The 25,106-nt window shown below is 46.1% G+C and overlaps 1 protein-coding gene across 5 annotated transcripts in view; it reads right to left on the bottom strand.

Annotated features, from left to right (window-relative positions):
* Positions 1-24,571, bottom strand: part of glg1a (golgi glycoprotein 1a) — a 35,373-nt gene extending 10,802 nt beyond the window's left edge. For 2 of the 5 annotated variants that reach the window (XM_026311319.1, XM_026311321.1), the window contains exons 1-26: positions 24,197-24,571; positions 15,666-15,695; positions 14,828-14,914; positions 14,284-14,499; positions 12,998-13,201; positions 12,510-12,581; positions 12,064-12,250; positions 11,460-11,674; positions 10,734-10,855; positions 10,162-10,263; positions 9,569-9,722; positions 9,096-9,137; positions 7,793-8,017; positions 7,527-7,589; positions 7,156-7,269; positions 6,911-6,999; positions 6,328-6,445; positions 6,056-6,148; positions 5,284-5,421; positions 5,002-5,125; positions 4,778-4,920; positions 4,356-4,457; positions 4,096-4,203; positions 3,679-3,799; positions 3,171-3,277; positions 2,571-2,734 (exon numbers count right to left, since the gene is read on the bottom strand). In XM_026311319.1, coding sequence (XP_026167104.1) covers positions 2,571-2,734; positions 3,171-3,277; positions 3,679-3,799; positions 4,096-4,203; positions 4,356-4,457; positions 4,778-4,920; positions 5,002-5,125; positions 5,284-5,421; positions 6,056-6,148; positions 6,328-6,445; positions 6,911-6,999; positions 7,156-7,269; positions 7,527-7,589; positions 7,793-8,017; positions 9,096-9,137; positions 9,569-9,722; positions 10,162-10,263; positions 10,734-10,855; positions 11,460-11,674; positions 12,064-12,250; positions 12,510-12,581; positions 12,998-13,201; positions 14,284-14,499; positions 14,828-14,914; positions 15,666-15,695; positions 24,197-24,523 — 3,467 coding nt within the window. In that variant the 5' untranslated portion in view covers positions 24,524-24,571. Of the gene's footprint in view, positions 1-151; positions 392-1,325; positions 2,735-3,170; positions 3,278-3,678; positions 3,800-4,095; positions 4,204-4,355; positions 4,458-4,777; positions 4,921-5,001; positions 5,126-5,283; positions 5,422-6,055; positions 6,149-6,327; positions 6,446-6,910; positions 7,000-7,155; positions 7,270-7,526; positions 7,590-7,792; positions 8,018-9,095; positions 9,138-9,568; positions 9,723-10,161; positions 10,264-10,733; positions 10,856-11,459; positions 11,675-12,063; positions 12,251-12,509; positions 12,582-12,997; positions 13,202-14,283; positions 14,500-14,827; positions 14,915-15,665; positions 15,696-24,196 lie in introns of those variants that run through there. The other 3 variants (XM_026311320.1, XM_026311322.1, XM_026311323.1) reach the window with 3 other exon arrangements.
* Between the last annotated feature and the right edge of the window lie 535 nt (positions 24,572-25,106).

Here is a 25,106-nt window from a genome sequence, read left to right as displayed (position 1 = left end):
GAAACTGCAGCCTGTAATTTCTAAGTAAGATGCAGCCTGTGGCTCAGTGGGGCCCAGAGGAAGAGGACTCGTCAGGCTGGGACACAAACAAAAACATCAGCAGCAGCTTTAAAGATGTCTCAAACACACACACACACACACACCGGGCAGCTGATTAGAAACCTTGCAGACTTTATTATCATTATTATTAACAAACTGTCCAATTTTTCTCTGTACAGAACAACAGAAAGAAACCAAAGAGAGAAGTGGACAGGGGGAGAAACCAGATGATCAGGAGCCTCATTGATTTAGACACCACACTGCTTAAAAAAAAAATGATCAAACTTAAAATCGTCATCGCTTGGGACAAGGAGGACCGGACCAGAGATCACAGCCTCCTCAGGGTCCGAACCTGTGGGCAACACACACACACACACACACACACACACACACACACACACACACACACACACACACACACAGAGACATGTTATCCACCACACACACACACGCGCCCATGTGCTGCAGGGCGGCGGGATGTTCTGTACAGCGGGATGTTCTGTAGGCAGCTTCCACAAAACCCCCGTCAGGTGGGACAAAGCAAAGGCAGCTCAATGAATCAGAACGTGTCATTTACAAGCAGGGAGGGCACCGCTCAGCAAACCAAGCGCCCACATCTAGAAAGAAGGCGAGCTGCGTCAGTACCCAGTATAGTACACATGTACACCATTGGCTCGGGCTGGGAGAGGAGAGACTTGGTGTTTGGACCGCTGACGAACTCTTTCCGTCTCGTCTTTAAACCGGGCCCCGACACCGTGAAACTCTGCGGCACAACAAAACCGAAACCTCGGTCCAACGTCGACTGGTTGGTTCTCAAACCCTCCTGGGTATTTACGCAGAACCTGCATCGCTTACATGTGGTTCTTCAACTGATCAGGTCAATTTTATCTAATGCTACAGTGACACTTCCGCTTCAACACGTGCTCAGGTGGTCCCGGTCCAGCTGCACCAGAGGTGGACGCAGCCAAAGCCAAACAGAACATGTGCAAACACGTAACATGCTACAGTTAAATCAAACTGGTTTCTAAACTCAAACTGGGAGAAATGAGCTTCCAGGTTGAGTTTTCAGATCCACGTCACTGATCAGTGGTCATTCCCATAGTGACCTCACATTAAAGACACGATTAGCTTTCACTTCTCTCACAAATGAGGCGTTCACTGCCCTACGTGACCCATCGGCCAGAACCAGCCACCAGCATCCTCCCCTCTCCCCCCTCACCCCGCAGGAAGGAGAAAAGGCAACCAGAGAACATTCAAATCATTGAAACAATTAGTAAACAAATAAATAAGGCTATGACAAAACAATATATATATATTTGTAGATATAAAAAAAAAAAAAAGAACCAAACATGTGCAATGATTCCAGTATCATCTTTACACAAAAATCTTCACATCTCGATAATAATCCAGAGTTTTGTATTTCTTTATTCTGTTGATTTGCTCCTGCGTCGCTCTCAGCTTTTCTGTACCAACCAGCGTGAAGCCGACAGCCGCTCTGCGAGCTCACGATGGCAAAAAGACAAAACCACGAGCCAGTCCTCCCAGTCAGGAGGCCGGACCGGGTGCGATCACTCCTGACTCTGTGCGGCGATGGAACCAGCCAGTAAAAAACAAAAACATTGACAATCAGCTGAACTGGGAACAGCAGATGGTTGTGGTGCGTTTATGGCACAGGTCATGCTGGGGAAAAAAAAAAAAAAAAAGAGTCTGCTGTGCAAAGAAAAACACAGTAAGAAGAGCTGGGAGAGAGCTGACTGGGAGTGTCTGTCAGGTGTCGCCCCCCCCCCCTCCCAAACGCCCTGATCCGTGGCTCGGCAGAGGGCTGGCTGGTTGGCACCGCCTGCCTGGCAGTCCCATGGCGATAAAATCTAACATACATCAGCAACAGAAAAAATAATAGAGATATATCCAGATCCAAACAAACCCCCAAGAACCGCTGAAGGGGGACAGAATTATACGACGGTAGAAAGACAGGACCTCACACTCACACACACACACGCGCGCTCACACGCACACACTGTAGTCATTAAAATACTGGAGTCATTAACCTGCTCTATACATGAGCCGTCCCCACCCCACTTTTTACACATTTACACGTTAGGATACCATTAACGTCACTCTGGCCTAAACCGTGACCTCTGACCCCGTATCCTGACAACACCCCCACCCCCACCCCACCACAAAAAGAAGAAGGTAATACTGCATCTAAATCAGGTGAGCGCAGGTAAAACTGCAGGATGATCCGGCACCGTGTCCAAGCCCGGGAACGGGAAAAACAAAAGCAGCAGCAGAAGAAGGGGGTGTGGTCTCCTGGGGAGTGGGAGGGGCTTATGTAGAGGCAGCGCAGGAGAGTCACTGATCACGCCCACTTTCACCTGTGCGATTGCGGGTAATGTCATTTCAGCAAGAGAAGAAAAAGTAAGATGCGGTGAGGAGGAGCGTTTGGAAATGAAGTGGGCTGAGAAGAGCTGGCGAGGCAGGTGGAGGAGGTTGCTTTCATTGGTGGCAATTCTTTCGTGGGCGTGGTCTACCTGTCCTTCAGCTCCTGAGTGACACGTTTGGTGAATCTGCCGCAGAACAGCCCCATCAGGAAGAGCAGAGCCACACCTGCACCAATCACGGTCAGGATGTAGTTCTTGGACGGAGACGTCATCACCTGCATGGCCAGGTCTGAGAATCCCTCGGCAGGAGCCACCTGACAGGAAGTAAAGACCAAACTGTGTCAGTGCAGGCGTGAGCACACAAACACACATCTGTCGAGTGTCCAGGTAAAAAGGGCCTGAAGTTACAGCCCACAGGAGAAAATCAACAGGAATCAGGTTTTCATACCGTTTCTTCTCTGCCGTAAACTCCGTCAAACTAAACACGTCCTGATGTCTTTCCACAATAAAAGCAGAGAAACTAGAAACTAAAAGCTTCTTGCAAAGATTTTACACAACCCGCTCAGTTTCAAACAGGGGTCACCTAGCTTATGCTGCGAGCTAACTGACATTAGGGCTTGCTCACTATTACCTCACACTTTTAGAAACAACCTGCTGCAGGAGGACAAGTGGTTTCCACGCAGCAGCCGAGCTCCTGTTCGCGTGTGTGTGTGTGTGTGTGACAGGCTGAACGAGCTGCAGCTCATGTACCTTGGCAGCGTAGCTCCACATGTCGATGCGATCCTGAAGCCTCTTCTTGCACTCGGGCTGCAGACGGACACGTTTGTCCTGCAGCGCCTCCATCAGACACGACATCTCTGAGGAAACAAAGCCAACATGAAGTCGTGACAGTCGGACACAAGTCAGTCTTTTTTATCATCTGGGGTGTTACTGTGGCTCGTGGTCACTTCCTGGTCTTAAGCATGAATTCAACCTTTGAACCAGCTTGTGTTAATGTAGTGACTTACTGACAGTGATGAGACCGTGATTAGTTCAACAAGCTCTACACTTTATATTGTCATCAGTTCAACTGGAAGTACAGACGCACCCAAAGGTGCTTCTACAAAGTCCAACTTATGAGAGAACATCTGTGTTTCTAGTTTAAATCTCTGTCAATGTGGCCGAGTCTCATCTTCCCTGTCCACCTGAAGGAAGGAGCCAGCAGAGTAAACAAAGAGTGTGTGTGTGTGTGTGTGTGTGTGTGTGTGTGTGGACTCACGGCGCCCCCTGCCAGGCGGGATGGCAGCACAGTGGTGTTTAATGTCCAGAGCGCAGGCCGTGTGAAGGACGGGGTCGACGAAGATGTCCGCCTTACTCTCCTTCAGCATGTTCAACACCTCCTGCAGGAGGAGGAGCAGGGAGGGGGACAGGGAGTGAACGGGGGGGGGGGGAGAAACATGGCAAAAGAAAAGGCAGGATCAAGAAGAGGAGGAGGATAAAAAGAAGCAGGAGGCAGAGGAGAAGACAAGAGGAGGTTTGTCCAGATTCTGAAGCTGTTTTCTCCTCTTGTACCTAAACTGCTCATTTGAAAATGAAGATGCCAGTGGAGGAAAGTGTTTTGAATAGTTTAGATGTCATGACGCTGGATTATACGTCCCCCTGAGCAGTCAGTGAAGGCAACAGGGAGCTCGCTTACCTTCTTACATCCTTCCTGTTTGATCTTCAGCAGGTTGACCTTCAGACACTCCTCCACCTGCCCCGTCTGCTCCTGAGCCGCCGCCTCCTCTGGACACAGCCGGGAAATCTGACACACACACACACACACACACACACACACACACAGTCAGAGCAGAGTTTCCACTGAACCAACCAGCTGCTGACAGGTCTGAGGATTTAAAGTCAACCCTGACGCTTCACAGTGTGTGTGTGTTTGTAGGAAATCAGAAATGTGCGAACCTCCTGTGTGCAGTGGATCTGCAGCTGAGGGTCCAGCCTGTAGTCCAGGGCTGACTCCTGTAGGATGACCCGGATCTGATCCTCACAGTCCGGAGACAAACGCTGTCACAACACAGAAAAGACAAGTTCATCTTCGAGAACGACTTCAAGAGTTTCCCACAGTCCAGGTTTTCATGTACAGACGATCTGCAGCTCAGGGACGCTGAATGATTGAACCATGACTGAATCTTCTGTATTTACAGCAAAACAACAACTGCACATGTTTGACGGGTCTTCTCCAAACGCTCGTCCAATAACGGAGCAGACGGCACATAACGTTTACACCAAAGACAACGTCAGAAACTTCAGTGTTGAGTTGTCAAAGAACCTGGACGTGAACCGTCAGAGGTGTAGTAAATAGTGAAGACGGTCCAGAGTCTCACCTGGTCGGCATATTTGAGTTTGAGGCAGGAGATGACCTGACCCTCCAGCTCAGTGTCAGCAGTCGCTTTGCTCAGAATGGACTGACAGAACTTTGGGATGTCGGCTTTACAGGCTTTCCTCAGCACCGGGTTCAGCCTGTAGTCTGGACACACACACACAGTCAGGACTCATACCTGTGGGCCCCACAATACAAACAGAGCAGGTGTGTGTGTGATCCATGTACCTGTGTTCTGTGTGATCTGCCTCTTGGTGATCATCTGTTTACATTTAGGATCCATCAGCTCACTGTTCTTGTTCTGTTTCAGACACTGGAGAACGTTCTTCCCCTCTGACTCCCTACAGAAACGCTGAAACACCAAACAGCTGTTACACACATGTCCCTCATACACACAAATGTCACACACTAACCCTAACACAATCACAAACACACACACACTCATGAAACATCTTCCTCTCAACATCTGACCAGTCCAATGAAAAACCAGTGCTGGTTTTACTGGCCCACCCTGATCATGTGCTTGCAGACTCTCATCAGCTGATAGTCCAGTTCAGGATCAACCATCTCCACCTCCTGCAGCTTGAAGATCCGCTGGTGGCAACGTGAATTCAGCTGCCGCTTGTTCTCCTTCAGACACTCGATGACCTGCAGACATTTGACATCAGTGAATCACCTGATCCAGACCACGACTCCCAAACCAGACATGGAAAAAAAGGGACAGATGTTGCAGCTGTGTGTATTTCACATATGAGCACAAAGCACTTTGGCTGTCAGATCAAATTCAGGGAAAAACACTTTCTAATTAATGTTTGAAGTAATGAACAGTAAGTGTGACTCAGTAGAAACAAAGGCAGGACACTGAACTGATCCTTTAACTCATCGGCCTTATTTTCTCTTTGACCGTTTACAGCCTGAAGGGTGTAAGTTGGATTGTATCCTCCAGGAAAATAATGAAGTTTTGATTTGTTGTGTGTTGCGGAAACAAAACAACTATGAATCAGTGACTCTGCTCCAAATGGAAGTTGATGTACATGTAAGAAATGCTGCCACCTACTGGAGACACTCGTCTCCACAGTTTCAGGTCTTAACTAAAATCTCTACAAAACCTTTTTGGAACAAACTGGAAAAAGCTTCACTGCACTGAGTCTCTTGCACTGCAGCTGAGATCACACATGTTGTACTGTTTGTGTATAATAAATGTACATTTAGACAATGACAATTAAAGCTCTGTGTTTTCCACTTGTGTGGAGGTGTAGTTGCTGCACGTGCAGCTGCTGACCTGAGCGTTGCCATAAGCCACGTTTGGACACAGTTGAGCGATGTCCTGCTTACACGAGTCGTACAGCTCCGGATCCAGGCGGATGTCCTCCGACTGCAGACAAAGAAAACAGACAAACTTTAACATGCACCTATTTCCTTTCAGTAACGTGGGTGTTCTGTTCGTCAGCACTTCCTCTGTGCTGCAGCCGAGTCTCTGGACAGCAGCTTTTCCCTCTTGACCCCGAGAAACTACACGTCCGCTGTGGCAACGCTGTGTGTTGGCGAACGTACCATCTCCACCTCCTCCACCCGCAGCTGCTTCCGGCATTTGACGGACACTCGCTGCTCCTTGGCGTCCTGCAGCGTGTCGTTCCTCACCGTGGTGCTGAGGCAGATCACCACGTCCACCCTGAGCGAGGTTCAGAGATAAAATAAACAGCCACAAGAGTCAGTCTGGCTCAAAACCTTTTACCTAATTATTGATCAGACTGTTCTGCTGTAAAACCTGGAGAGATTTTTACCCACATGCCCCCAAACTCATTTCAGGCCCAGGCCAAATGTGGTGGGTTGATACTCAGTTTGAGGAGGGTTAGAAACTTTTATGTGCAGAGACGTTCGGTGTGATTTCCCATGTGGCTGCTGTCAGGTCTACTACAAACCGATTAGTTCAATCTAACTGGAGCAGCATTCGATTTTACACGCTGAGATAAAACTGCAGAACAGAGGGGGGATTATCTACATCCTCCATTTCTCTTCTTCTAACTGCACAAAGTGACGCTGCCTTTCTGTGTGGGGTGAATTAGCTCTGTGATTCTGTTAATCTGCTGCAGGTGTGAAGTTCAGGCTGTTCGGACAGCAGGTTTTTGTGTCTTACTTCTTCTTGATGTTGGGGCACAGTTTGAGAACGTCTTCTTTGCAGGCCGTCTTGAACTTGTATGAGAAACGGAAATCCTTGATCTGAACCTGAGGACAGAAAGAGACGTACTGATCAGGAAAGAGTCCAGCAGGTGGGATCATTTCATCGTCACTTCTGTTGTTAAGTATCAGGCTCAGGTCTTGTTTTTCTTCCACCTGAGCTCCATCAAATGCTTCACAACAGAATCTGTTCAGTCGGCTCACCAGCTGGAAGTGCGTCACTCCCACCGCACACTTCTCATTCATCTCCTTCTGGTGTTTGTTCTGGACCAAACACTCCATCAGATCTCCAGTGTCGATCTGATTATCGGCCACCTCCTGCCAGACACAAACACGGGTCAGACTGGAGACAGAGCTCTCTCAGTATGCAGCATGTCCAGGTGACCAATTAAAGGAAGAGCCCTAATGTGAAGCTCTAAGTCTTAATTTTGTTCACTATACACTCTCCTTTCCCTGACATACTTTGGTTTTGGAAGCCAGTTTCTAACTCCTGAAACCAGAACAACACAATCTGAAACTAGAACACAGAAAACACAGAAGTAGTACAGGACAGGGATCAGTCAGTGCAGACGTACGTGGCAGTAGGACTGGATGACAGGTTCACAGGCTCTCATCAGCAGGGCCTCGATCTGAATATCCTGAGGACAGAACAAACAGCTGTTAACACAGAGCAGAGGTCCTGACCATCCTGATGGCTCTTCCAGCCACAGACGTTAGAGACTGAGTCCAGTCCAGGGGTCTGTACACAACGTTTAGAAGATATGAACCTTTACATTCAGGATTACTAACAGCTACTTTTGCAGCGTATTTTCTGACAGGAAGCAGAAGCAGCTGTGGTTACCTCCGACTCCAGCTCCGTCAGGTTTCCCACCACCTCCCTGCAGTCAGACACCAGGTCCTCCAGGTGGTCCTGCAGACACTCCAGCTCCTGTCCGGCCTCAGTCTTCTCACTGCACCACTTCCCCAGGTCTGTCATGCAGCGTCTCTGCAGCTCAGGGTCCAGCTTCACATCCAGCGCCCTCTGGTGGAGAATCCTCTGCACCTCCAACTTACAGTCCCTGGAGAGCTGCAGGACGATGACCCGGAAAGTCCAGTCAGAACCAGACCAGAGAACTCCTCGCTTTGACCATTCAAAGACGCCTTAAACAGACACTCCACTCTAGATGTCATATGTATATAAACACGTCTCTGTAGATATTAGCATGTTCAGTTTGGGGGTGACAGTGATTTAAAAGATAACAGGTATAAAATACAGATTTCATGTTATAATAAAATGTTTGCAGCAGAGCCTCAACAACATAAAGGCCCAGTCACAGCTGGAAACAGCACAGAGCAACTCGTCCTCACATCTGTGCTGCCTCCTCACAGAGATGGTCTCTGGAGCCCAGCAGCTGCCTGTGACTCAGTACTGCACACCACCTCGTTCAGTAACGCTTTAGTGATGTCAGTGAGCTACGTCAACATGTTCCCAGTTTAATCCAAAGCCCTGAAGAGAAACTACTGGTCAATGCACAGACAATACATTTTTTAGAAAAGTTTTGATCGATTATTTTTGGTGTCTATGAATTTCAACATTTCCACTGTTCACATTTACAGACAGATCAGACGACCAGAAAAGAGACTCAGGCTGCTGCCGGTCTCTGTGACACACGTGCTGCAGCTCACCAGAGTCAAACTCAACACAAACAATTTTCATCCATTAAAATTAGATCATTCTGCTGTGAAATTTATCATTTGAATTACAGGTGTGACCAGGCCTTTACACAGAGACAGAGCATTTAAACATATTCTTTTTGAAGACACTGAGAATAAGGACTAAAGAGGATGATCCTTGTGGAGGGTTGGACAAGTCAAAGCGGCTGCTGCTGCTGTTCCTCAAGGAGGGAACGTCGACCTGAGTGGAGCGTCTCTTTAAGGACAGCCTGCACGTTAACCCTGCTGATGTGATCAACAACTTAACTTGCTGCAGCATTTTTACAAAATTATTTTCCATCGTGAAAACGTCGTATTAAGATTTCAGATTGACAGCTCACTTCAGCTCCCACATGCACCAATACCAGATAACACAATCAGACCACAAACCACCAGCCGGACAGCACGTCCACCTTCCCCTGATTATCAGTTTGGCAGCAGGAAGTACTTACAGTCAGAACCTGGCTTTCAGCATCAGACGCCCCATTGGGGAGCTACAAGAATATTCTCTGGTCAGTGAGAAACAGACTTCCTGTGTGTTTACCATTGTTCTTGTTTACGTCTGCACACTGACAACCTGCTGTAAAACATTTCTATTGATGATCCTGTGGACCTACAGGTTTGGGGCCGATGATCTGCAGCCAGCCCAGTGTGATGAAGGTGAATGGACTGTTTTGTTTTTAATCACATCATTGAACAGAATTATATCTCTGTTATTTACCTTATGACCAGATTCTGCATATTTAAAATGTGGTGGTTCAGAATGAAAATTTTAAAAATTCATTACAGTGAAATTACCTTCATCTGGGAGAGCAAAAACCCACCGCAGCAGGTACATCAAACAACATCTATGACCATCTAATGGTGAGAACTACAACTATACTTCTGTCTAATTTCAATGAGCTGATCCTTTTCACAGACTCACCCTTCGTCCCTGCTCCACTGAGCGGTAGGCGTGGCGGTACAGGCAGGAGAACACGGCGCCAGGCGGCATTACCTCGTTGGTCTCGTTCCAGCCGTGAGTGTGGCAGAGCCGAGAGGCGTCGCCCTGACATTTCTTATACAGGACGGGATCCAACCTGGGGAACAGCACAGTGACAGAGACCTGATCAGCAGACAGTCGCAGCATTTGATTCATAACACAAACAGTGATTTAGCACCAGACTGCATCTGCTCTACAGTGACCGCTTCACATTATTCCACATAAACATTATACATATATTCCAAACACAGCAGCAAAAACATACCTTGGTAACTGATATAGTAGAAATTTTAAATGCAAATATTTAAACAAGAATCAACAGTCTAATATTTCATTTTTCTATATTCGTGAGAAATTACAAACAATAAAATCTATTGTATCAATGAGGAACCAGTGTTATTACTATTCTGATATACATAAATAAAAACCATAGTAACTGTGGCCTAAAGTTTTTAATTGACTGAGCCCCGTTTCCTCTGTGGTTTCATCTGGTCTGTGGGGACTCTCCAGCCTGAGCGGATGTTGGCAGCACTTACTTCCAGTCTCTGGCGATGAAGTACTGCAGCTCCAGAAGTCTGTGCTCACAGTCCTCCACCATCTTCTCCGTGTAGAGATGCTCCATCAGACATGACAGGATCCTGCAGGATCAGCACAGATGCCCCATACATGACTCACGTAATCAATAAGTTGTAGTAGGAGCTTCTTCGAATTGATTAGCAAAATTATATAAAAGAGACAAATGTAAAATACATTATGAGCATAACAAATGATTAAGCTTGGGTTCCTGTAAGCAGTATTAAACTTTATACAGTAACACCTCTGTCACAGTTCTTATGACCCTCTGACCCACAGCCCTGAAACAAATCAATGCAGCGACAAAACATCACGTGAGATTTCAAATAAAACCAGAGCAAAGTTGAGACATTCAAATCCACTACTGTTCTGCAAATAGTAGGAGTCAGGATAAACAGCTGGTGGTGCCATTAAGCTACTGCAGAAGAAGAGGACACAGTAAGTCCTGGTTTACCAGACATATGAAATAAACAGCACTAGAAGTAAACTGGCAGCATGAAGATAAGTGCAGTACAAAGGAGTGCAGAGGACTCACATGGGGTCTCCGTTGCGGATGTGTTTGCAGGCGGTCTGGATGACAGACTCACAAGCTTCATTGAGCGCTCGGTCGATGCGGTAGTCGGCTCCAGGGTCGGCCTCCTGGATCAGAGTCTGAAGCTGAGGACGAAAAACAAACAAAAAACATCTATAAAAATATGACACCAGACTGCACCAGCTGGAAGCTGCCCTCTGGAGCATACTGAAAGGCATTCTGGGAAATGTAGGAAGACATTTGATGAGCTGAAACAGGGAAGTTTATTGTAGGTCTGAGCATCAACTACTGGGACCCATTTCAAAACATATAACCTCTGGACCTCTGAGCAGCCTCAGTTGTTGAACCTGCCACAGGTGTTGAGGTTCACACTTTGACTGAGCACACTCAGGTGTCTCAGCTAAAAAAAAAAAAAACAAAAGTGCTGCAAAATGAAATCGCTGCACCAACATGATTGAGCTGTGCAACATAACTGAGCACTTCAGGGCCCCAGTTCTAGCTTTGACACTCCAGGATAGAAAATATCCATCAATACATTAATTAAGGGGAAAACACTCCTTTTGTTTCGTTAATACGAAATGATCGGATCTAAAAAGACACATGATACAAATACAATAACACAAACACTGAGCCATCTTAAAAGATTCTGTCACTCTCAGCAATTATCGCTATTCTTTGACTCTGCCCTCCGACAGTCGGGGTTACAGCCTAACGTGATCCTACACTCACCGCCCTCTGACAGTTGGGGTCGATGGTGCCCATGTCCCCTCTGCCGACCCTCATCAGGCAGTGCAGCGTCCGTCCTTTGCGGTGCAGTCCGGAGCAGTGACCCTCGATCTCACTGCGACATTGCAGCACGATCTCAGGGCTCAGAGAGAAGTCCTCCATCAGCATCCGTCTGTAGTCCATCATCTCACCCTGACACTCGCCGCTGACCACACGGCCTGAAAGACACACAAAATATTATATATAACATAAGATAATAGAATCATGGTTTTTATAATAAAGTTTTTAAACCAGGTTCTTTTAAAAAAAAATAATATTCGGCTGTCTCTCAAACTGACAGAATTCATTCTCTTATGATTAGATTACAGCATCTTTGCTGCACCTCTATTTCTTTTTTTCTTCACTGCTGTTGACAATCTGAGCCAAAATCCTTTTCTTAGAGAAGGACACGTGTTTTACTGTGGACTCCATCAGACCCGGGCTGACGGACGACTGACCAGTGACTGACAGGTGATTCAGTTAACGGTGGCCCTGACTGTCAGACAAACTACTGGGGACAGGAGTCAGAGTTCTGGGCTCAGAGTGACTGACAGACAGGATCCCTCACCTCTGTGCACGGCCGACTCCAGACAGAGCAGCAGGTAGGACAGGCGAGCTTCTCTGGCTCGGGGCATGTTGGTGTCCACGCTGCAGCGGTACTTCCTCAGGTCCGACTTGCAGGCTTTGGCCAGTGAGTAGCTCACCTTGTAGTCCTGAGCGATCAGCTTCTGCCTGGTGGTCAACGCCTCACGACACTGTGGATACAACCACCAGTTTGTCACCGTGCAAGAGCAACGTCAACGTATTTCCTCGTTTATGGCTCGTTCTCAGCTTTTTCTGCAGCCAAGATGAATTTAAACTTCAATCAGGTCTACGGCTTTTTGTGTGTTTGTGAGAAAGAGTTTCTAAACCTTTTACTTGGAGAAGTTCAAATCAATTTCCCAGCCCCACGTATTGAGAATGCAAATCAATCTCCGCTGAAGGAGAAGGAAAAAGCTTTTCAGCAGCACTCACCCTCTCAGACATCACCTCCTCAAACTTATGATTGAAGAGACATTTGTAAACTCGACCCTCCCCGGCCAGCGTCTGAAAACACAACAAAGCACAACAGTCCATCAGCAGCTGGCACAGATACTGTATCTGTACTTGAATCAAGTCAATAACTCAGAGTCGTGCTAATCAATCACAGGCACTATTAGCTGTTTGTTTACTTCATCATTAACGTGAGATGTTCATTTTCAGAAAGTCACACCAGAGAACTGAACTGAAGGACAATTTAAAGATGAGAAAAAAATAAAGCTGCTAAATGTCATATGTTTTAGATTTGATTCCTCTGCTGAATGTAAAATGGTTAGAAAAAGAAAATATCTAGCGGCTGTATAATAAGTGTTGAACTGCAGAGAGAACACTGTGGAACCATTAAATGAAGGAAAACAGAGTTTGGTGCTTCACAAAGCTGTAACTCTAGACCACTTATCTGTGGACCTGCACATCATCCTCACATTTTCACAGAAGCGTTCCCGGTCCTCACGGCAGGCAAAGTACAGGAAGCGGTCCAGGTGGAAGTCATCCGAGGAGAGTTCGGCGACCCTCATGATGGCCTTTTTACAGTTGTCCTTGATGACGTGCGCCCCCAGTTGCTCCTCGGCCTCCCGCACCAAACCTTTCTCCAGGCAGGCGATCACCTCGCCCTGAGAGTGGATGTCCTGCACAGGCAGCAGAGAGCAAGCATTTACGCTTTTAGTCTACATTTAAGGCTGGACTAGAAACCTTCCTTTTTGACCAGGCGTATAGTTAGTTATGCTGCTATAGGCCTAGACTGCCTGAGGACTTCCCATCATGCACTGAGCTCCTGGCCTCTCATCTCCTGTGTCTTTCTGAGCCTGCTCTTTCTGCTCCTGGTTACAGGATCACAGGAGCTTTTTGTACCTTTTGATTTGAGGAGCTTTCTTTGTTGGCTTCACAGGGCTAATTTAAAAAGGGCCAGTTCATCCAAATTGAGTAAGGTGATTTCATCCAGAGGCAGCGTCCTTGTTACTTTATTTAAGAACACAGAGTTTCCCTTTGTATTTTCCTCAGGTCTGAAAAGCTCAGCATCTAACAACATCACACGTTTCAGCCATTTTTATTTAGCAGGACTTGCATCTGTCAACACTTTAGTGATGTGTTGACACTTTAGTAATGTGTCCACATGATGACGACTTGGGGATAATTTTAATACTGTCCTGGTACAACAGCAGCTGGTGCCTGATAGACACTGACAGATTCATGAGGAACATGTTCGAAAGGTGTCGAAACCCATGGAGGAAAAAGCTGATTAGCTGATAATGACATGAATCAGACTTAAAGAAACACTCAGATGGTCCCAGTCTGAACAGACTGTTGGTTATAGCATGACTAATAGTCAGGTTTTACTTTCACTCCATCAATGATTGGATTTTTTCAGTGCAAAGAGACAACGGGTCTAGTTCTCCAGAGCCACCGGGGTCAATCTAATCTGTGCTCCACCGCACAAAGAAACCACCGTGACCAATTCCTGATAATGAACCAGACCGCTCCCCTCGACAAATAAATGATTTGCTCCTAGTTCTAATTGTGCCGAGGCGACAGCCCATAATAACTGTGCGTCTTACAGGCTTATGACGATCAGCTTGGCTCAGCAAATAGAAAACCACACTGACACACTGCTGTCAAAGCTCTGCACATAGAAGAAGGCTCATCGGACCCACCTCGACCCCTAAAAGTTGTGTTGGCCATTTGTTTTTCCACTGGCAGCATTTCCTCTCACCTTCTCTCCGGTGCTGACGCTGCCGCAGCGCAGAGCGTTGATGTCGTCACGACACTTGTCCATGAAGCCGCAGATCAGCCGGTAGTCGCTGAAGACGATGGTGGTCATCTTGGTGATGTACTGGTTGCACTGGTAGTCGCTGATGTTGCTGCGATGATCCACCAGACAGGACACCAGGTAGCCCTTCCCCAGCTCCTCCGCCGCACATTCTTTAATCTGCGCACACACAGACAGCGTCATGACTGTAGAAGAACCGACGACACCGACAGAACCAAGACAAACAGCGGGGAGCTAAATTAGTCCGATTAGACACTAAATGGTTCGGTTACTTTCTCACGGGGAAGCCTGAGAGTCCACGTGTGTTTATGATCAGAATGTGGCTAAAATTCAACCTTATATGGGGATTGTTAATTATTCACTCTGCCCTTTAAAAACACTCAGATTGTGTGTCTCTGTTGTGAGGATTTAATTTTTGCTAAATCAGTTTCTGGACTGAGAGGAATCCTAATACGCTCCAAACATCTCAGTAAATAAAGAGTCTGACCTCAGAGATGGTCGTCTTGCAGACCTCCACAGCTACAGACTCAAACTTTGGGTCAGTGGTCAGATTCAGCTTGTAGTTCCACAGCAGCTGGAGAAGAGAAGACATGTTTAAACATCTGGATTACAGAGGTTTGGCTCATATTACCCAGGCACCAGCAGCCTGACAGGACCGTCAAGCTTCTAGTACAGCTTGTGCTAACATTTATTTGGGTCAGTTCACAAAGACATAAATGAACTAAATCTGACTGTATTTAATGTGTTTTATACTTGTACTGTAAATTCTGTTTATTTCTATCTACTCTGATTTCCTCCTGAGTTGTCAGGTCTTGTTTGGACATCCAGCACAGCATGTCCACCTTTTGTGGCCCCCATTCTGCAGCAGGTTTCCTGCTGACTAACAGAATACAGCAGCCTGGAACAGCTCGCCAGCACAATAGTCAAGTCCAAGGTACAGGAACAAGACACAAATTAAAAGTGAGTGATGTACAAATCCAGTTTCTGGAAGATCATCCTGGGACTCAGTTCTAAACTAATTTGCATGTAGAAACAATTCAGACAATTAAAACTGCAGGTGGTTGATAAGTGGTGGTTTGTTAAATACACCTGCTGTGTAACAGCATTTAAAAACAAAAGGTACCTCATTTAAATGGTAGTAAAACTACAGATTCAGCCAGTAAGGGCTCCTTTAGCTGACTGTTTAGTCAAACCCACAGAACAATGATGTTTAAAGTCGGTGCCACACTTTACGTGAAAAACCACCGTTTCTGATGGTCTAGGCTTAACACGCTACATTAAATTCTGGGATGGGGTGGTGCATGCTGGGAAGTGGAGTCACTTACGTGGTTGCATTCAGTGGCGATCTCAGTTTCCTGGAAAACCAACAGAGAGAGGAGAGGTTAGAGTGTAACATGGAGAAACCTTCATATATGTGAGGCAAGCCTGTCTGCAGCGTGATGGTGCGTTCAGGTCTTCAATCCAAGGCTCGGCATTGGTCGCCGCTGTGTTGGGTAAAGCTCTGGAGACTGTCTTATCTAAACAGGAGGCCCTGACACAGCTTTCAGGGGCTAGTGGGATATCTCCCTGCAGGGCTGTGTTGATTTGTGGAGGGCGGTCGGTGTCTTTGAAATCAGAGCTGAAGGCTGAAGAGCTTCTGACCGTTCACCACGAGGCAGCCACAGCACGGGCCAGGAATAGTCCACCAGCGTGTGTTCTACTTCCAGTGTATTTCACACAGGAGTGTCACGTTGCTCTTGAGGCAGACGGTGGGCGCGGTGTGGTGGTCGCACTGAGGGAGAGGACGTCCTGATGTTATAAACTGCACCACGCTGGTCAGCTGGGGTGCAGAGGAAAATAAATGGTCCTGGACATGTGGCCAGACTGACCCCCTCTCCAGCAGCAAACTAGAACTTTTTGAGACATGAACCCATTTTTGGAAAATCATGTTTATTAAATCAGGTGATTTCTGCTTTTTCTCACATACATATTTTAATTTAAACATAACTTATTTAAAAGTATATGAAATAGTCTTATTTATGGCTCCGGCTAATTAACCTCAGATGGACAGTATCTGTATCTGACAGGATCCTCTTCTTTCTCGTCACAGTCAAGGAAACAAAAATTCACCACTACAAAAAGCCAAGTGTTTTCCTGAGCCTAATGTCAGACACACAGGCGAGTGCACTGGGCTGACGGCATGAGTTGCAGACATTTTGCAGTGAGGTAGGAAACACCATCCACCACTGTGGTTTCTGAGTTTCCTGTGCTGTTTGTGTAAACAGCCAAAAAAGCCTGACGCCTCCACTGACATGAAGTTTGTTTTAGGGTCTTTGACTGGTAATTAGAACAAAAATACAGACGCAATGATGAAAATACTGCTGGGGAGAGCGTAAAAGGAGGTTCTTTAAATTTGAATAAGAACCTTTCCCTCATCTCACCTTTTATATTTTTGATTTGCTGAATATTCAGTCCAACAGCAGCACAAACTGCAGCCTCCAGCTGAATGAACAGCTGTGAAACAGCCTGAACACAAACTGAACATGATCAGCTTCATTAAGGAGGATTCACTGTAGGACTAGACTGATCAACCTGACACAGGGGTTCCTAATAAACTGACCAAGTCTGCTCAATGAAACAACTTTATGTGAAGTGACTTAACACAGGCAGGGAACTAAAAGGGTCTGAATATAAACTGCAAAGTCAGATGGTTCAGGAACTTAGTGCAGCTGTTAAAGATGAGTCTATCAGCGTTTCAAAGTGATTTTGTATTTGAGGAACATACAACATACAGTTTGCTTCCTTATTTACTGCAGCGTGAAGTTGTTCTGTTTCTGTGGTCGTGACCGACATGACGGTGTCAAAAAGCAGAATGTGACAAAATAAAAGCAGATTCTGAAGAGTGGGGGTTTAATCTGGATGGAGCCAGCCAGTCTGCCGCTGAATCAAACAACACGGGACATTTGTTTTAGTCCCAGTGTTTCTGGACCTCAGAGAAACCTCCCCACCTCTGCACACGCTCAGTCCACCTCTACACCGAACGGCCAAAGATCACATCACACTACTGCAGTGCAAACTGTGACTCGTGTGGGCGTCTTTCCTGCTCTCCCAGAGGATCTGCATGTTTCAGAAAGCTGAGATCTTCTCAGCCATTTGATGCTTGCTCAGGAAAAATCCAGAACAAACCATCAACAACACAACGAGCCTGTTTCTGTGGAGACAAACTGTCAGTCTAACTCAGACCCACTGAGCAACTGTTAGAGCTGTAATCTAACACAACACAGTGGACACACCCATGCACATACTTCACCCACACCGACACATCCGGCTCCGTCTCGTTTAACCACGTTCCAGCTCCCCTGACTGTCAGAGAAAAACCCTGCATCTCATTAAACGGCTGCAGCTAAACTCAACTTAATCAGCTCTTCTCTGCGTCCTGGGAAGGCCGACGTGACGCTGGGCTATAATTGGAAGTGGGTGAGAGGAAGCGAAGTGACAGAAAGAGAGAATCCCGGCATCTCCATCCCACAGCTGGGTGTGGGTGTGAGGTCTGTGCAGCTTCCTCATCATCATCATCACCTCTTTAGCCCTGCTGAGAGTTATTATGAACTGACAACCTTCAGACTCCAAAACCTAAAAGTATCTTGGATTTAGAAAGATGGTTGCAAAGTCTGCAATCTTAAATCCAGGCCAATCAAATCGTCCTGTGGGGTGCATGTAGAGTTAGTGCTCCTGTATCACTGAAGTTAACTGGGTTTCTATTAAAGATCAATTCTGTGCTCACTGTCAATAAACAGATTAATAACATGCAATTTACTTTATTACACAGAGGACAGCTATATCCCTCTCACTGTTTCTATGAACCCAAGGTGACTTTGTCTGACAGGGACATTCAAATAAATGAAACAAGGCCAAGACATGGCATTTTTACTAAAATATTTATTATAACTATTACATTTTGTGATTGTTGACTTTTAGAAAGTGTTGCTTCTCCAAACATTTATAACCCAAATCCCCCAAAAACATTTTTAGGATGAAAAGACTGGAGAAGCTGGACGTCCACTCTTTTCCTCAGTGAAGGACTCAAAGAAAATCAGCTGAAGATTAACCGACTAATCCTGAGCTCAACACTTCGTCTACATTCATTAGTCAATTTCGCACTTCAGAGACCAGCGCGTGCAGTAGAACCACAGCAGCACACACGAAGGAGTCCCAAACCAAACAGTCCTCAGTGTCGCCAGAGCTTCTCCTGTCAATCAAATCCAACCAGACAATCAAAGGCTGAGCATGGATGACTGGCGGCGCCACATCAGCAAACAGGGACTGTTTAACCAGGATGTCCCTGCAGCTCCAGCTGACTTGGTTTTATTGCTCTTCCTACTAAACATCTCAGTCAGTGTTCAGAGCAGGTGTGTGACAGATGTGTGTTTTCTCCACCACTGAACGAACACACACACACACACACACACACACGCACACACACCTGCGGTCTGTGCTGTTTTCTGCACCTGTCGGCGGAATGTGACCAAACTCCAGTGAGTTCCAGGTCTGTGTTTGCTTTGGGAGTAGTTTGTCCTGCAGCCACATTTCCCTTTGTTAGGCTCTTTGAGTTCTTGCTCTTCATTGTGTTTCAAGCCGAAGCAAAACAGCTTAAGGCCACGTTCAACACAAGCTGCTTCACTGACATGGATCTCAACACTTAACAACTAAAGAGATTTGTTTCAGTCAAACTGAAGTGAAGATCCTTGTACGTGTGTAAATACAGCGAGAACAGAGTCACTAACGTTAGTTGCAGTTATCTGTGGGTCAGAGCAGCTCAGGGTTTACTGCCATTATCCAGGAACATGCTGATTATTTTCTCATGGTCACAGTTAAAGTACTTTAATGCTTTTCTCAGTCAGGAAACTGGTCTGCAATTTTTACTTCAACTAAGAAAAAAATGATAAATATATTTTGAAAGTAGTTCCTGCAGCTTGAGACATAAGTATTGGTGCTTTTTTTTTTAATATATAGTTTAACTTTTTGGCTTTTATTCATTGACCTTTAACCTGAGCTGTGCTGAGTTATGCTAGAAGAATAAAAACTAATCAACACCAGACAAAGCCAGACGGCCTAACTCGCTTGGCAAATATCAGGACGCACACGCAGCCACGACAGCGTCAGGATCTGCTGCGAGCAGCGTTAGCACCGTAGCTCACGTCCATCCTGGCTGCGCCTTTTCCAAACATCCATGATATTAACGTACGACAAAGACGAGGCAGGTAAACAATACTTTTCAGATACATGTGAACAATGAGTCTCAGACAAACGCTGCCTGCTGGACGGACACAAAAGGCTGTTGCTTAGCAACAAGGGGCGAATTGGGATTTTTCCCTTTATTTCCAAAATAAAACGTATAAACTGTGATGATGCAGGAGGAGCCTGTAACAGCAGCAGCACTGACAGTGACTGGGTCTCCACAGAGGCCCCATGTCCATGACCGCTGTACTGGAAAGAACTCTAGAGTCTGGTTGTGTTAAACCATCAGGACAGAGTGGTGTGTCTTTTTCTGCAGTTTCCAGTGGGAGAAGTACTCAAATCCTGTACTTCAATAAAGAGCAGGAGAATACTCCATGACGTGCAAGTGGAACAGAAACAAAAGTAAAAAAGCAGAAAACACCCTTCAGGGATCCGGCCCTTAGAGAGCAAAGAGAAAGGACATATTCAAATGCTTTATTTAGTCCAGTACGCTGGTTCAAACGCAGCCTGGTTTCACCTTAGTGGGTTTTCACCAGGGTAGAAATAAAACCTGCGGACAGCGTTACGGACCGAAGGAAGGATCGGAACACCATAATCACTTTCTCCCTTTTGACTCATTTGCCTCTGGAGTGTTTACTATAAACAGAGCTGGTTATATGAACCAATTATTAATATGTTGTTTAGGCAGCGCTACACTTTTCCAAAAGTATGCGGACACCAGCGTGCATACTTTCGATCTGCTACAGCAGAAGTGCTATGGACATCAGGGTTTCTTCAGCTTTTTGGCAACAGTTTGGGGAAAGGCTGCTCCTGTTTTAGCAAGACTCCATCCCTGTGTACAAAGTCGGGGCTATAAAGAAAGGAGGACGCCTCCTGAAAGCCAGACCAACAGAGTCGGACCCTCAGTGATGCTCCTGCGTCTGCAGCAGGTTCGACGTGTGGAGGACAGAGTGAAGCCTGAGCAGCAGCACGTTCAGGAACGAGACACTGAATTGCTGCTTAACATTTACAGCAAATCAGCTGAACATACACCAACTAATCTGTTTATATCCTGAAGCCCTAATGTTCCAATTAGCAATTATCAAACGAAGCACAGCTGGAGGCCGAGGCAGAGTCACATTCGGGGCTCACGCGGCCGACAGGCCAAAGCCAAAGCTTCCTCCTCCCTCTGCACCACGTACACAAAACCACAGCCACCAGCAGGACTGACAGTGGGCAGGCCGGAGACACAAAAATGCTCCCGGTCTAAAAGTGGCTCTTAATGTCACCCTCGATCCAGAGAACAGCAGCAGCACAGTGCCAGAAGGGCGGCCCGCTGCATGAGATCCACAGTAGCTGGTGGGTGTAGAGACGTTACACCCGAAACCTTCATGTTGTACATTAAAACCAGCAGAACCCAGACACAATGTGATTGGACAAACGATTATATTATTGACCTCTACTGTGTTTCATAATGAGAAGCAGCAGATGTTCACCTGACAGACTAACTGATCATGTGTGATCAATTAAATCGACAAGCTGAAGTTCTGGTAATATGACAGTAACTCTGCAGTGCCCGAAGGCTGATATTTGGTGCTAACTTGAAAAAACTACTGATATAATTTTGTACATCAGCTTAGAGAAAAGCTTTTCAAAGTAACTCAAGTTGATCAAACCCTGGATACTAAATTATTCTGCAGGATAAAACACACACAGTCGAATTTGATTTTCTATACCCTACAGTACAGTAAACACATTGTGGTACAGTGTCCACTGAGAACTTAGTCAGGCCATTGAAAAGAAAAACAGGAATGGGGAAGCTCTTCTTGGGTCTAACCTGAACAAGACGGCCTCTCCTGAGGAGAAAGTAAATGATTACAAGAGGAGACAAACCCCCAGGACGGCCAGACTTTCTCAGTAAGTTACGGCAGTAAAAATAAAGCAAAAGCACCTCAGCTGACACCGGTACCATCAAACAAACAACTCTCTCAGACAAACTCTCTGTGGAAACAGCAAACTCATTTTAAGTGTCAAAGAGCTTCAAATGCCGTGATAAGAATCAGCCTGAATCCGCTGCAGGTTCCATTGAAATCAACCTGCCACCGTGTCAGGAGGAAAACACGGCATTTAGCTCAGATGCCCCGTTTCCTATAATAATCACATTTTATCATTGACACTAAAAATGTCAGACAGGAAACAAATGTTAGCGGGGGTGATATCGAGCTTCAGGCCTGCACCTGCATCGGGTTTTCATTATCCATTAATCTGTGGACTGTTTTTCTGTTTAGATTAGAAAATGTCAAACTGGAGAAAAATGCAGATTGCAATTTCCCTGCTTCATCTATCAACCATGTGATTTTTTTGTTACACACTCACCTAAGACTAAAACACAGTTAATTTCTCAGAGCTCAAGCTGACATTTAAAGTGTTGTTGTCTGATCAACAGTCCAACTAATTATTCTTGTTAGAGTCAATTTATCTGCCAGGTGTTTTGTGCGTCATCCAGTCTCCTATCAAGACAAGAGGCAGCAAAAACCTCCTCACATACGAGAAGCTGAAACAAATATCAATTATCAAAAGACCTGGAGACTCATTTCCTGTTTTTTGTGCAGCTCGACTAAATTACAGATTAAAAATAGAAAATGTTCTAAAAATGACCCAATCAATGATCAAAACAGCTGGTAGGTATTTGTTGATCAGCTAATTTCAGGCTCAGTGTCACACTGAGTTTGAGAAACTGAGTCTGACTGTTTGGTATTTTTCTGACAAGTAAATGATTTAACCAGTGAATCCATTATGGAGGTTTTTGTTGGTTAGTTTTTAGCTACCAACCCTTTCAGATTTAGTCACGTTCCTCGTTAAACGTGACAAAAGGTAATGAAGGTTCTTTGCACATTAAATCTTAACTGTTTAAAGATCCGTTTTCATACATGTTTCTTCCTTCAGCAGCTGCAGCTTCATATTTTAAAAAGGTTTATTTTAGGGTGGATTTCACCACCTGAGGAGATGCCGTCTTGTGATTTTTAGTAAGACACAAAACACAGCTTTGTCTTAGCTGCTGTTAGGATGTAGAGAGAGCTCTGTCTGCTGGCTTCTCTTCTCAGGAGCATCTGAACAAGGTTAAAGGTCATAAACCAACCTAGTGCCCTGAAAACCACAAGTTCAAAACAACAAAGTCTGGGAAGGAAACTAACAGATGAATAATCCTCCACCTTTCTTCAACAATCACATCTGACAGTTTCAGCTTCTTACAGCTGTTTACTGTAATACACAGTTTATTTTTGGACTATTAGTCAAACAACATGACACCGATGGTGTTTTCCTGTTTGTGTGACGCTTCACAGACCAAACAATTAAATGATAACCAGAAATATAATCGGCAGATTAAACAAAAACGAAGAGAATTAGTTTCAGACGCCAAATAAATCAACCAAGACATCAGCGTGTCCTTTTATTTTTCTGTGACGACATAATTATTTCAACAAAGCAGGACATGATGAAATCGGCTCTCAGGTGCAATAACACCTGGTTCATCTACTTCACACTTTGTTTCCAACGGACAATGTGGTTCAGCCTTGACATGGAAAATCAGACCCATGCAGAAAGTAACCAGCAGATTAAAGTGTGTTACAGGCGAAGAGGGGCAGCAGAGTGGAAGCGTTGCCGGGACATGTCGCAGCTGCAGCCGCGGGCTGAGCAGGGATCTGTCCCCGGGGGAGGAGGGAGAGTCTCCGCAGACAAAACGGACTGAAGCCGCTGTACCGGCCTCACGTTACCGTCAGCCACACAACCTCCTATTAAACCAGGGTCACCCCAGCAGCCTGCTGCTTTTTAACGATGCTACCCCGTGTGACGGCGTAAAGTTATAAAACCAAACGTTAATTAAATCCCGGTAACACACAAAGCCCGGGACCAACCGGGGGAATGCCTCGTCGAGGCTACGCTAGCTAGCTAGCTAACTAGCTAGCGTTAGCTGGCCTCCTGGGTTATCGTTGGTTAACCCGGTTTAAAACGTTATCCGGTTACCACGTTGTCTTGAGTTGAATCGTGGCTTTAGGTTTGTGTTTGCGTGCCACAATTAGCCGCTGCCTACTTCCAGGTGCAAACCGTCCTGATACTCCGAACTGCGCTCACAATCTGCAGGTTTATTTTGCTAACGTCCAGCAGCCCTCAGTTAAATCACTGACAGTAAAATGACCCAAACTGAAAGGTAACCCGGAATAAACGGGTCTTATGAAAAATCTACGTACAAGTGCACAAGCCAGAATCAACTGTTGTCCATTTGTTCTGTTGACTAACGCGACTCTGGTCCAGTTAGCTAATGTATATTGAAGACACGTCGACGACACAAATACGCAGAGACACGACTCAAAAACTTGCAAGTCGTAAAAATGTAAGAGCCATTCGTGGCTCTGGATGACGCCGAACTAAACAACTGATTCTCCCAACGCCACGTGTGTGTCTAAGTTGGTTCTCCAATGCGTGTCACATCGAAGATACCGTCCTAAATCTTAAATTGGTCCATTTTTCACCGACATTCTGCGTGACGTTCGCTGCCGACGTTAGCGGCGGGCTAACGGTGCGAGCTAACGTTAGCTGGTTCTGCAGGCACACCCTGCTTCGGTCCACACAACCCCAGGACCCAGTGCGTCCCGTTTACCTCTTTCTTGTCCTGGAGACACTCCAGCACCGCCAGGTTGTTGTTCCAGGAGTGCTTGGGGCAGAGCCGGGTAAGGTCGTCCCTGCACACCGCCTCCTCCGCCAACTTCCAACCGGCAGAGCGCCTCCGAACCAGCGAGGCCCCAGCGCCCGGGTTCCTCTCAGCGGCTCCAGGGTTTCCCGCAGCCGGGCCCGGACCTCCGGCTGGATCATGTGGGTTATCGGCATTACCACCAAGTTTGCCAGGATTGTGGTTTTCTCCTCGAATTTGATGCAGAGCAGACAAGATGCACACCAGGAGCAGAGGAACACGTATACAGTCCGCCATCTTCAGAGCCAGGCAACCTGCCGCCGCGTTCACGGGCTGCCGGAAATATGGGAACTACGAGGAAAGTTCAGATTTTTTTTTTCTAGGCTCTGCAGCGGACAGCTCATGAATAATTAAAAAGCTACTTTGAGCGCCTGCTCTCCTGTCACACAGCCACTTTTGGAGACGTCTTGTCCCGATATTCTTTATTGTTTTAACTGCATATTCAAAAATATAAACCGTGCAAATACAGATTCTGCGTTATTAGGAAACCAAATGATGCAGACGAGCTCTCATCAGGGAGAAGTTCAACATTTTGGGGAACAGTGTCAGGAAACGGTGAAAATAAATGTGCATAACTGCATTGGTCTGGTTTTCCTACAGATGTAAAAACTATTTTCTGGAGACAGAGGAGCTTCAGGGTGCAGAGGAAGAAGGAACGCACCTGGATAATATTAGTAAAGCTTGTGTGCTGATTATTTTTAGACAAGGCCGTAACTTTTTACCCTCCTGACCTTTGCACCCTCATACATTTTGGGTTAATCAGCTAAACTGCATTAACAAATCAGCAGCGCTTGGATGTTTGCAGTTTTGATTTTGCACA

The sequence above is a fragment of the Mastacembelus armatus genome, chromosome 6 (assembly GCF_900324485.2).
Source record: "Mastacembelus armatus chromosome 6, fMasArm1.2, whole genome shotgun sequence".
NCBI lineage: Eukaryota > Metazoa > Chordata > Actinopteri > Synbranchiformes > Mastacembelidae > Mastacembelus > Mastacembelus armatus.
Note: the sequence above shows the minus strand (reverse complement) of the source record. Positions and strands in the feature narration are given on the sequence as shown.